This window comes from Anser anser (genome assembly GCF_964211835.1).
Source record: "Anser anser genome assembly, chromosome: Z".
Lineage (NCBI taxonomy): Eukaryota > Metazoa > Chordata > Aves > Anseriformes > Anatidae > Anser > Anser anser.
Genome location: NC_139723.1, coordinates 58,850,467 through 58,863,713, shown reverse-complemented (window position 1 = coordinate 58,863,713; position 13,247 = coordinate 58,850,467). Strand labels below are relative to the sequence as shown.

At 37.7% G+C, this 13,247-nt stretch overlaps 1 protein-coding gene across 4 annotated transcripts in view; it reads right to left on the bottom strand.

Annotated features, from left to right (window-relative positions):
* The window catches only part of LOC310889730 (histone-arginine methyltransferase CARM1-like), a gene marked incomplete at its 3' end in the record, with an annotated part of 77,881 nt that overhangs the window by 53,701 nt on the left and 10,933 nt on the right, over nucleotides 1-13,247 (bottom strand). For all 4 annotated transcript variants that reach the window (XM_083817656.1, XM_083817653.1, XM_083817655.1 and 1 more), the window contains exon 2: nucleotides 579-704. In XM_083817656.1, the coding sequence (XP_083673782.1) occupies nucleotides 579-704 (126 nt within the window). The remainder of the gene's footprint in view (nucleotides 1-578; nucleotides 705-13,247) is intronic.

The following is a 13,247-nucleotide window of genomic DNA, read 5'->3' as shown; positions in this document are numbered from 1 at the left end:
TACATAATAGAAAGTAGCAGTTGTTGCATTTATTAAAAAAATGTGATTTAGAACCATAAAAATATAAAGCCAACATTTTACTAAACTAGTTATGTTTCTGTAACAGTGAGTTTCTTTTTACCATCACTACTCACAAAATATCCTAAGAAGTGCAGGTGTATATTAAAGTACTTTAATTAATTATTCAGATGAACAGATCTGTAAGACAACATCTGAATGTCAGACAGCAAGTGGCAGATTGCTCATATAAAGCATTATTACATTTACCAGTTATTACAGTTCATTAATTTAAGTTACATGAGTCTGTTATCTACATCTGCTTTTTCTTCAGAAAATGAATGTGCAGTTGCTTTGTTAAAAAACTTATATTCCCCGTGGGAATGGTCCATACTCCAAAAGAGACAGTTGCAGTGGGTCAGAGGCAGATGAAGTTGTGTAAATCATCATAACAAAATGTAATATTTAAATAGCCAGCATAAAACAGTAGTAGAAGACAACAACATGTTTTAAAGCAAACTTTACCAATACAGTAGGATGACAGGACAGAGAAGATAGCCATAAACGCAAGATGTACTTACCGACTTGTGACTTGAATCGAAGCAAGACACTCTTGCATCCCAGTGTAATTAACAAAGAGTCTTTTCCCACACGACAGTATTCGGTGTTCCTGTTAACCAAGCATTTAAGCACACAGATGCCATCAGCTGAAGGGAAAAAAAATACTTTAGAAAACTTTAAGTGGTTAAAAACAAAGCCATATAACGAACTAGATGTCTCTTTTGATTAACAATATACATAAACGTGTATCTGAAGTATACAACCTGGGAGGCAATAAATTTTCTCTAAAATGTTCTTTCTTAAGCTGATTTTCCAGTCATCTACAGCTTTGCAAAAAATTCATCCAACCTATCATACATACTTCCTTGAAGTTGCCCTGTCCTCAGAAGAAGGAAAGATAAGTGCCTAAATTAATTTTTTACCTCAATCCTAACAAGGTCATAAATGAACATTATTTCTACTTGTTTTGTTTCCACAATTCCATATGCACATTTCTTGATAATCTCTAGAGAAGCTGCTCAGGCACATGAAATGGCAGGGAAAAGAGTCAGGAATAAATTACATCAACTAAACAAGACATAACCCATCTTTTTTCTTTAAACACACACTACATACCACCCCATGTGTGGCAACTATCAACAAACCTACCAGTGAGGTAAAATAATGCAATTTTTCTGAAAACGAAGAACACAGGTATGTTAGAGCTAGGAGTCAGAGCATCAGAGGGCAAGCTTGTGTGCTATGCTCCTTAAGCTTCTGATACTGATCCCCCTCCTTAAGTAGTACAGTAGCCCATGCACACTGTCTTATTATCAGCACTGCAGCTGTCAGGAGGCAACTGCATGAACACATGAAGCAGGATACACATTATCAGTTCCAGAAACCTGAAACAGGTCAGCAAACACCATGCACACAGCAGCTATGGACATGGGCTAAACCAGGCAAAGCTTTTAAATTATGCTTTTTATTTGTCTTTGTTATACATGTCTTCACCCCTCAAACAGCAAAGCTCTAAGATTCCATTTCCCTGGACAATTCTTGAATTCATATTAGTCAACTCTGCTGCAGAGAGTTAAGTTCCTCCCATGCACATTTTATCCTTATGGAGAAAAATGATAAAATAAATAAAATAAACAAAAAATAAAAGGTTTAAGGGAAAACAGAAACAAAATAGAGAATTAGAACCAAAAATACAGGAATTAGCAGCAACACAAAAAAGTGATATACTGCAATATGTTAGAAAGTGTGCAAGAGAAAAACCGAAGGACAGCCAGAACGAAAGGGAAGAAATCACACATCTTGAAAAAGCAAGAGACATGATAAATAAATTATTAACAAAAGTTCAGTAGAAAGCTAACCATGCGCTGCTCACTATGTTATTGTGCTAACAATGCTTGAAAGACCATAGAGGGCAAGAAGGCATACACAGACACATGGAGATACCACAGAGGTACTCAGTACATTTTGAAGCCTTACATTTCACAGCACTTGCTGTAATGATAGGTGAACAGAACAGATAAAAAGATCATTGTATAACGTTCCATATCTCAAGCAAGGTTTAATCAGGAAAAAAAAAGTAAAAAAGAGATGTGTCCCACCTGTGCCACACTTATATCTACACATGCAGTTATATTTGTAGCCTCTTCCACAATTCAGGCTTGAGAGCAAACTGAAGGAACACTGGCTTTGTACTTCTGCTACAGTAGGTCAAACGTAGTTGCACAGCTGGCTATTTTTCCACAGCTTAAGGACTTTTTCCTTAGCATGAGCACTAATTTCCAAGGCTTTATTCACGTTCTACTGTTTTTACAGTGTTTGCACCTATAGTCTTGTGCACAGGTCTCAGACTTGGGTAATGAAAATTCTTCAACTAAAGAACCATTACGTATTCATGTATTTAAAAATTAAAAGTATCCTTTAGCTGATCCATTATACAACTCTATCCTCAATGTTAAAATGTTACTTCCACTGTAAATCCCTGCAGTACTCAAGGGACAGACTAACCAAAAGGAAGTGGGAAGAAGACTTGAAATAACACTCACCACTTCCACAAATAATGGTGATGAATATACCCATATATATGCTATTCCCTACTTGCCAGCTGCTCCTTTGTTTTTAGCCTTCTATTCCTTGGGCTGAACAAAACCCAGCTCCCTTAGCCTCATTTTGTAAACCATGTGTTATAGTTCCCTAACTATATGGGCTTATTATGGTTTGCCAAAACGTTTCATAGATTTGCAAAGTGGTAAGCATATAGTCTTCTGGAGTTCTGTTTGGATCACACATTTTCTTGTATTTCCCAAAACCTAAATTTATCTTTCACCCATATCCAGCAATACTACCTTCCTTCCTTCGAAAGAGTTATATATACTCCATCAGCTACTTAAAATCATCAGTACTGAAAAAAACAATCAAGTTAAGTATAAATGCAAAACACTCCATACATACAACAATACAGTGTGAATGAACCCATTTCTGGTTCACACTGTCTATAAACACCCACAAAAATTGTCTTTGTACCTGTATCTCAATTCATTCATATGGATCTGATTAACAATTTCTAAATAGGCTGGAGCAACGGACCTTCTACAAACATACATGCTTTCTAATATTATTTCTCTACCTCACAACTACAAGAAAAACATCCTTTCAAAGTCTTCCAGTGGACCCTTAATACTTACTCTTAGAATCACTGCATAATTCAGGCTATAAGGGTTCTCACCAGGGCTCCAGTCCAACCTCGCGTTAAAAGCAGAATCAGGTGAGAAATCAGACTGGGTTGCACAGTGCTTTACCCAGCTAGGTCTTTAAGACCTCCAAGGATGGAGATGGCAAGACTTTTCTGGGCAACCCCTTTCAGCACCTTGTAACTCTTGCAGTATGGTGTTTTTACTTGTATCCAGTCAGTATCTCCCCCATTTTCAGACACCCTCAACCCTATGACTGAATTTTCAGGGCCATTACTTATTGAACACAAAGTGTAGATGGTAACCATGATAAACAGGGAAGGTATCAGGATAGACCTCTGTAATATGGGTAACCAGCCTCCAGATGGAATACTGGAATGCACTCATTTTAATGAGCGATGCAGCCATTCTTTCACGCACCTAGCTATCCACTCAAATAACCATAATATCCCAAGTTAGGTACAAGGATGCTGTTTAAAACTGTCAAAAGTCTTGCTGAATTCGAGGTAGACAATATCCACTATTCTCTCATCATCCACATATCTAGCCATCTTATCATTGAATGCAACCAGACAGATGAAGGATGAAGACTGCTGTTCCCACATTCTTATTCTATGCACTTGGAAATGGTTTCAAAGATGACTTGTTCCACTGTGCTCCCTAGAACCAAAGCAAAGCTGAGCTTCCTGAAGGTCTTCAGATGATCCTTTCTGCCCTTGCTGAGGAAAGGTGTAACGTTCCTTTCCCCATTTTTCAAGGTCCTTCCTGGAGCTCCATGACAGAGTGCCTTCACAATGACACCAACCAGTTCCTTCAGCTCTATTGGATGCCTCTGACTCTGTCCTCTTTATGGTAGTTTCTTTCAGCTTAGTACCACTCCTAGACACAGAAGACAAGTAAGGCTTGTTAATGAAGACTGAGATAAAGAAGGGACTAAGTATCTCAGTCTCACCTATGCCTCGTATCACAGAGTCACCACCCCATTCAGAAGCAGGATGAAACTTTTTAATTTTTTTTTTAAATGGTAGTGCAGCAACAAAAGCTCTTGTTATCCTTGACATCACTTGCTAGTTTGAAGTCCAGCAGAACTTTGTCTTTCCAAGTATCATTCCTTCAGGACTGGACAAAGTTTCTACACTGCTTTTGTGTAGCCTGTCCCCGCTTTCCAGTACACACCATCTCTACACTGCACCTGTGTCATGAATTCCCTATATAGCCAAACTGATCTCCTGGTTCTTCTCTTCATCCTATCTGGATGGACTGTTTGAGTGCTGGGAGGATGCTGTCTTGAAAGACCTGTTAGCTTTTGAGCTCTTTCATCTTTCAGAGTCGCTTCCTATGGGATCATACCTACCAGTTCCCTGAGCAGCCCGTCTGCTCTCTTCTGACATCCATAATCTGTCCTCTGCTACTCTTGTATCTCCACTCCAGATCTTCAAATTGTTATTCCATGATTGGTACAGCCAAGGCTGCCATTGATAATGTTGATCCGCTTTCAAAACTTGAAAATATGGACTTGTTGCAGTACTCCTGTAAGACTTCTACTGATATCACCAGGCTTTTGACTAGTCCTTAAATATGTAGGTATGCATATTAAGTGAACTTAGATCTTGACTTTCACTAACGAAATGTGTTAATTTACCTCAGTATTTTTTTAGGTGCTTGACCTTTTGCATGAAGAATGAAGATAAGTGCCTGCATCATTTCATGTGTGTGGTACAAACAGAGAGACATTCAGAGCTATTCAGAAAACTACACAGAAAACAGCGTTGGAATGAGTCATGCTTCATAACATTCCACAGATATAATAAAATCTTCAACCACAAATGTTTGTGTATTCTTCCTAGAGTACATTTCATGCAACATGGAAGATGCTTCTATACAGAACATGATGAAAATTTCTAAAGTTTACTGCATTGGAAAGATGAAGAAGAATTGCCTTTAAACTGAACAAAAATGCATGTTATCCATATGGTGATTATTTCAGACTAAACAAATCCTTACATAGTTGGTACAGTATTGCTCAGTAGCCATGATAACAGCTAGCTATTCCAAAACAAACTGTACAATCATCATTTAAACACCCTTCCAAGCAGGGAAAATGTTTTATCTCACAACGTGTATTAACTCTTTCTCAAGGGAGTCAAACTGTAGAATAGTCATTCAAGGATTATATTTAATTCAGGGCAAAGATGATACTAGTCAGCCAAACTAGCGAAAGTAGCTCTTCCAAAGAGGTGGAAAAGGTAGTCAAAAGTCTGCCAAGAGCCTTCAGGCTGCTTCTTCCTTATCGAGAGACTGATAATGCCTGGAAATGAAGCTGATCTGAACTTAAACAGAATCCCAAACATGGATGTCTATATGAAATAAATATGCAGTCTGAGTTTGGCTCCTATAGTGGTAAAGAAACCTAGGAACACAGAATTTGCTAGAGTGTTATTGGGAAGTTTGAGAAATCAGTAATCTTAGAGAATAAAAAACAACAAGCATTCGGGAGTTGATCTAAACACGCAGTTAGACATCCTAAAATGCTTTAATTTTTATTTCAGTGTATGTTCTTCCAGAAATGTGCATCTACGGTGTGTATATATACATACATATATATAATAATATATATGTATATATATAACTTATACTGCCATTATGAGTCACAATTCTATATTTATTCTAGACTACCTTGCCAACATACAGTTATACTGATGACTCTGCAATCATACCAAAAGGCATCACTGGAGTAGAGGAGTACCACAAGTTTTGCTGGTCACTTGACACCCCTAAAGCCACAAACATTATATACAAGTCAGAATCTCTACAGATATCTCATGCATTCATTTCACATTTAATTCATATTTACAGCCAAAAAGAAAAAAAAATAAATTAATCTATTTTCTAGATTATGATTTTTTTCCTTGTTTATCAATTGTAAACTACAATGTTCATCATTCATACCCAGACAGTGATACATTGGCCCCAGACACCAAGCAGTAATACTGTTCTTCAACACAGCTCCTTGAAATAAGACCCCATGTCACGAATACCACTTCCCTTCACAATTTTTGCAGCTTGGACTGCCCACCATTTGAGGGCTGTTTCTGACCATTTCCTCCCAAAGACAATCAAGGTTTCTAAGTCTAAATATCTAGCAGGCATATTTTCTTGTAGGTATGTCACGGTCTACTGCAATACAACACCCCTCATGTGGATTACTACAAAAAGCTTTACAAAAATCAGTAATAGGAGCTTAGAAGAAAGCACATGACTATCATTTCACCTGATAGATACTAACAGTAACAAGAAAATTTGTACCAAGCTTTTTGTCTAAGCAAAAGAGACTTAGTGGACATGGCCTGGAGTGACTCCATCAAAATTTCAACATACAATGAATCTAAATGACTGAAGTTTACAAGAAATCCATTCACAAACAGGAATACAAGAGAGTGAAAGGTCAGATCCCAAGAGGAGAAAAAAAAGAGAGAAACACAAAAAAAGAGAAGTACATAAATTGTCTTCTTTCACTTAAACTCTTAAATTTGCTGACAAACAGATACTCTCTTTAAACAATAAAGAAAGAACTATTAAAAAATATGAAACTCTAATAGTATGATGTGGCACCTCTCAAAGAATACAGGAGCATTTACATGCAAATGGATTCACACCTGGATGTCTTAGGTAGCTGCCACTACATCCCCATTTCTGGAAATACATGGTTTCTGCAGCTGTGCTGACTGGCAGTCCCACCTCTCCTAACTAACCACAAAGAAATCTCAAAATCAAACCCAAGGGGCACATCATCATCACAAGAGAAAGGTATTTACACTACATCTACTTTATCTTACTTATAAACACGCACTTTATTGATTCTGAATTTGTATGTTCAACATCCTAAACTTTCCCAAATAATGGGAAGACTGAAATCAATTGCTTGTTAACTTGTAGTGTTCATTGGAGTCCCCACACATTTACCTGCCTGTAGGGAAAAGAGTGTAAACACACAGAAGTTAAGATCTCTCCTCCTGTCAGCCCATAAACTATGTAGTACAACAATACAAAATTAAAAAACATATAAAAAACATATTTGCCACGTACATATCTGCACAGAATTTCCTTTAGCTTGACAGATAGGCAGCACAGTGCTGTTATTTCAGAACAGCAACAAAATACAGAAAAGCACCACATTGTACTCTTTGTGTATGCGCACACACACACACACACGTGTGTGCATGCTGGTTCAATGCCATTTCATCTTGTTGGTTTTGCATCACACTGATTACCACAGCTCACTGTTGAACTACACTAGTCAGCAACCAAAGAAGGCTTCACTAGGATTAGTAGGTAGCTACTGCACAAACCTGGACAAGGATATTGGTCAAAAGCTGTGCAGAGGAAAAAGATCTGGGAGTACTGATTGATGCTCACCTGAACATGAGCCAGCAGCGTGCCCAGGTGGCTAAGAAGGCTGACGGCATCCTGGCTTGGATCAGGAATAGTGTAGCCAGCAGGACCAGGGAGGTGATCGTCCCCCTGTACTCAGCTCTGGTGAGGCCACACCTCGAGTACTGTGTTCAGCTTTGGGCCCCTCACTACAAGAAGGACATCGAGGCCCTGGAGCATGTCCAGAGAAGGGCTACGAAGCTGGTGAAGGGCCTGGAACACAAGTCCTGTGAGGAGGAACTGGGGTTGTTTAGTCTGTGGAAGAGGAGGCTCAGGGGAGACCTTATTGCTCTCTACAACTACCTGAAAAGAAGGTGTGGGGAGCTGGGGGTCAGCCTCTTCTTGCAGAGAAGATGGGATTAGAGGGAATGGCCTCAAGTTGTGCTAGGGGAGGTTTAGGTTGGAAATCAGGAGACATTTCTTCTCAGAAAGAGTAGTCAGGCATCGGAACGGGTTGCTCAGGGAAGTTGTGGAGTCACCATCCCTTAGGGATGTTTAAGGAAAGGTTGGACATGGTGCTTAGGGACATGGCTTAGTGGGTGACAATGGTAGTAGGGTGATGGTTGGACTAGATGATCTTGGAGGTCTTTTCCAACCTTAATGATTCTATGATTGCTGATTGCATTGCTTTTCCACTCACCGGTAACAGAGATTCTCCTTGATACACTCAATTTCCTCAGCCTTTTAAAGATAATTTCACATCCATTCTGGTTGGAGCATGGCTCTCAAGGACTATGCACCAATTATAAAAATTAGGACTACTTCCCTCCTGAGCCCTGTGTTAGCTCTCTCATTAGGAAGCACTTCAGGATACTCTTGGGGTACACTTTACTATATACCCAGCTAGCATTTGTAACAGGGACTACAATTTTGTAGTAAACAAGAGGAAAAAATATGGAGAAAGACCCTCACTTCCCAGCTTCTGGAACATTTACAGAGCAGTAAATCACACACTAACTTAAGGTTTGTGGAGAAATTTAGCTTTTCAGAATAGCACATCTTTTTCTCTTAAAGGACTCAAACAAAGTTTATGCACTTGAATAGTTAAATAATCAGGACTCTCTCAACTCCTATAACAGTACTCTAAGGAACCAGAAATGAACAAGAAGGAATGCGCAAAGCCCATTGCTTCCAACCTCCTTAACAGAGAGGATTTCTCACTGTTTTTCCCTCTCACTTTATGCTACTATTATACCCACTCAGACAATCACTCTGTGGCTTAGCACCAGGTGGGAGGCTGCCTTCCACCGGGCTGAGCACACCAAGGGTGCAGTGGAAGCTGGAGCAGGAGGCTGTGTGAACACTGCCACAGAGATCAGACAGCTGCCCAGGTGTCTGAATGAGCTCTCATTCAGACTCCTCCTGCTTTGTCTACAGAAAGGGAAAACAGTCTTGCAGGGCTTATGGTGTGAAAAGGAACTTTTTATTAGGTCAGATTTTGATTACAAGAGTTTCGTTCGTTCCAGTGGCGTCCTCCCTTTTCCAGGCATCTCTCATCTTATCAGCCTAGAGTTTATAGTGGAAAACAAACATCAGACACAGATTTCCATGCAAACTGAACAATAATCTGATAAATCAGAGCCAGATAGCATTGCTATATTATCTTTTCTCACAACAGTGTGTCAAGATCCTTCTCTACATAGGAAGATTCTGTGTGTGATTTATTGGTATTACTAAATGATTTCTATACACAAAAATTCAGCTGATTAATTTACTTTAAATATTTTCCTGATACAGCATATTAATAAGAACAACAACAACGAACTAGCAGGAGCATGATTAGATGTACCAAAGTCTTCCTCCTTTGCTCCTCTTTAAGAGACCCTGGTAAAATTTTCCTCTGACAGTCTGAGAAGAAATATGATAAAGACTGGGAATGGGGCAGAGAAGTGAGGATAAAACTAGAAAAACAAACAAAAAATAAGAACAAACAAACATACAAGAACACAAAGGAACAAGCTCTGCTAATTTCATAATTTCACTTTCATAGTGCTCATGAGTAACTGAAATGAAAATCCCTTATACCCTTGCTGGAAGCATATTTAAGCAATAGCTATTTACTTGAAAAATAAATTTATCTTGTAGGTAGCTGTATCTACCCATAGATTCCTTACAAATTGAGTGATGAATATTTTATGTCAGACTGTCCTTCATCTGATAAAAGATGTTAAGTGAACTATTTGTTACCTCAAAGTGGTTTTAAATACTTTCCAGGTACACGCTCCTTGAAACAAACTGCTATTTAGCTAAAGCAAGTAATAACCAGAAAAAGCATTCACCTCACAGAATGATGTTTTATAGGCATCAGAGATCTTCCAGGGAATTATAAGACAGCATTTGTTAGTATTCCCCTGCCAGTTCTATTTGCCCTGCCTTCCATGACAAAACATTTTTCCTTTAAGATTTTCCTGAACATTATGGTTAAGAGGAAGAAGGTATTTATATTAATTTAATAATTATCAGTAATCAGCTTTAGAATAAAGATATTCCAATGCAATTATCTACACCTACTTGTTTTTTGCATCTGTATTTTTGTTGTTCTTGTTCCCTATACCTGTATCCCACTTTGAAAACAGGTGGGTACCTTCCATTTGCAGAAGACTATTCCCCCAGATAATTTTCCAGTTAATTCACAGACAGCCTTCAACATTACCTTGTGTGTTTTTGTTTGTTTGTTTTGTTTTGCCAGTGATGCAAATACAAAATGAAGAAATACAACCTCACCAATAGTGGACTTCAGATGAGCCTGTTTACTAATCACCTGTATCTGCTTCTTTGGCTGACTCATGACACCCATTAAAACACAAAACCCAACAAAATGTTTACGCTACACATCTAAGTGCAATGTAAAGACTCCTCAGGAACGGTATACCTAAGCCGGTACACTCACACAGCAAAAGGCATCTTCCAAAGACACTGACTCACTCAAGCCTGGAAGTTATCTACAGGCAACACACTCCTGAGTTAATAGGTAACCTGACCTTTGAAGGCATAGCCAGTTTTTACATGCACCTGTAAAGGGTCTAGTCAGTCAACCTCAATACTGAGTTCTGCCTTTACCCGCACAGTCACAGGCAGCTTAAGTAATAAAACACGTAATTGCAAGCAGATGAAGAGTCGCTGATTGCAAGTGGTGTGAAAAGAATACTGTGGCACAGAACAATCTGTACTGATTTTAAAAGAGTATTCCTATTTATTCTGTGAGCCTCAACAATATTAAGTATCATGTTGCAATAACAACAAAGACTAGAACAAGTTACCTCTTCTAATTACTAGCATCACTGATACATTCAATTTTCAAAAAGCATAATTCATTTTACAAAAAAAAAAAAAGAAGAGGACAGCAAGTTAATCTAGTTGATATTTAGAACCAAGGGCTCTGATTTTTGTTCCAATACTCAACCCACCTTACCCAAGAACTTCCTTTTGCCTGTAATCTCAGTGGTGATGACTGCTCTAAATATTAACTGCACGATTTAATGCCTAATAGCCTAATACATGACAATAAAACAGCATCGAAAGGTGCAAAGAATCTTTGTGACATAGATTCACAATGCTGACAGTTTAGGACTACTCAGTAGCCTGACTGGCTTGGATGTAGTTTGTAAGACACTCAGAGCTCAAGCAAGTATTCTAAAAATAACCTCCCCAGGAATGTGATTTGAGGGACAGAATATAAGAATTGCTTTAATTGAACTATACTGACCTTCGAAGAAATTACTTTTTATAAACACTTTTTAAATAACACTGAACTTTCTCAGTCTTTCCAGTCTGAGAAATGAATGATGAATTATACACCAGTATCTCTAACAGAGTATTAAGAGTTACTGTTCTGCTACAAACAGGCAGTTTCATTAACTTCAAATTAGAAAGTATTAATCATAGTCTACCATGCTAAATCACTGTAGATTAGTGACATGGCAGCAATATAGCACTGAGCTGTCAAGCGAGACATACAAATACAGTGGTAATGTATATGCTACTTCCTTGTACTTTTGAAGGACATAGAATAAGAAAGTCAAAAATAGCATTTCATAATACCTCATACTGCTAGTGTCACACTGCTGGTGTTTACTTGGCTTGAAATTTAATGAGTCAATGAATCTCCTTTTTTTATACAAAAACTTCTTGTAGAGGAAGAGCCTGGTGTAAAGTTACCAGATTTGCAGAAAGAGAAGGCCAGGCTTCTTTCCTCACATTGCAACACCTTTTCTAATTTCAATAAAATATATTCACTTCTGCTTAAATTTTTCCTTATTTTATGTCCATACATTTTGAGAGTATCGTTACAATTCAGCTACACTTTTATATAAATAAGATTTAAAAAGAATACCATAAACTATCAAAGAAAAACTACAATGATAATTTAAATACAGATAGTCAAAAGGCATGTATAACAAGACTATAGATTGAAAAGCACAGTGTTCTCTGGACTGTACAGCACAATTATCTCAGCAGCAGCACTTTTAAAAGAATTAATGGGTGCAGTGCAGCCAAAAATGCCAGCAGCAATTAATTTATCACCTTGATAATCAAGTTTCTTCCATTTTGTACTGAGGAGTAAATTAACAGATTAAAATGCCTAAATATTTATTAGCCAATGCAAATTATTATCAAATATAAATAATAGAAGGGAAAAAAAAAAAAAGGTTGTTTCCTGGAAAATTCCTCTTTTAATAGTGATAAAGAAATGAAGGAGAGCATTAAATTAAGAATCTCTTATCCATGGATATCTAATGAAACTAATCTTCTGTTTATGACTAACAATTTAAAATTAGGGAAATTAAGAAACTAGTCACTGCCCAATACACGATTTGTTAAACAAGAAAACAAGACAGTATTTTAACTTTTTATGAACTGGTGAGAGGTATCAAGGTAGAAAGAAACAAGACCCAGACATCCTCAGGACAGCAGTAATTTTTATTGCCTTACCTCAGTGTCCTGTAGCCTGCTATGTAGTCTGTAATTTTCAGTCATTTTCGGCTGCTGCTTCCAAAACAGCAGAAATACCTTTTTTTATTAGCTTAGTACATCTTAATTATATGTGATATATTTGAAGTAGTTTTCCCATTTTATAAATATTTTATTTGCTTCATGAATGTTTTTAATGCATGATTTGACAAAAATTCATGCAGACACCATAGTATTTCTTTCTACTCAGAAAGGCATAGTCACTGCGTATGGTGGAGTTCCCAAGTTTTAAACACAGAGCATGGTAACTAATAATAAATATTCAAGAATTCCTATATCTGGACAAATAATTGGAACTTCTTTCTATTAAATATTTCCCACACTTGTTTGGACCTATTACCATTGCCTGCACCTGCACTGCCTTGTACACATTTACATCATGCTAATTAGGAAATCAAACAAGCAGACACGCATTTAGGAAAACTAAGCTGCTAATACAGCATTTCTGCTACAGTTTTAGAAAACACTTTAAATTAGGTCCACATTCAGCAAAGCCCACTGCATATTTGAAACATTCTGTGCATATGACTGTGTGAAATGTATGGAATGCCTCTCTCTAGTGCACACTCTTTAGCTGCCAGAAAAATGTGGTATACAAGC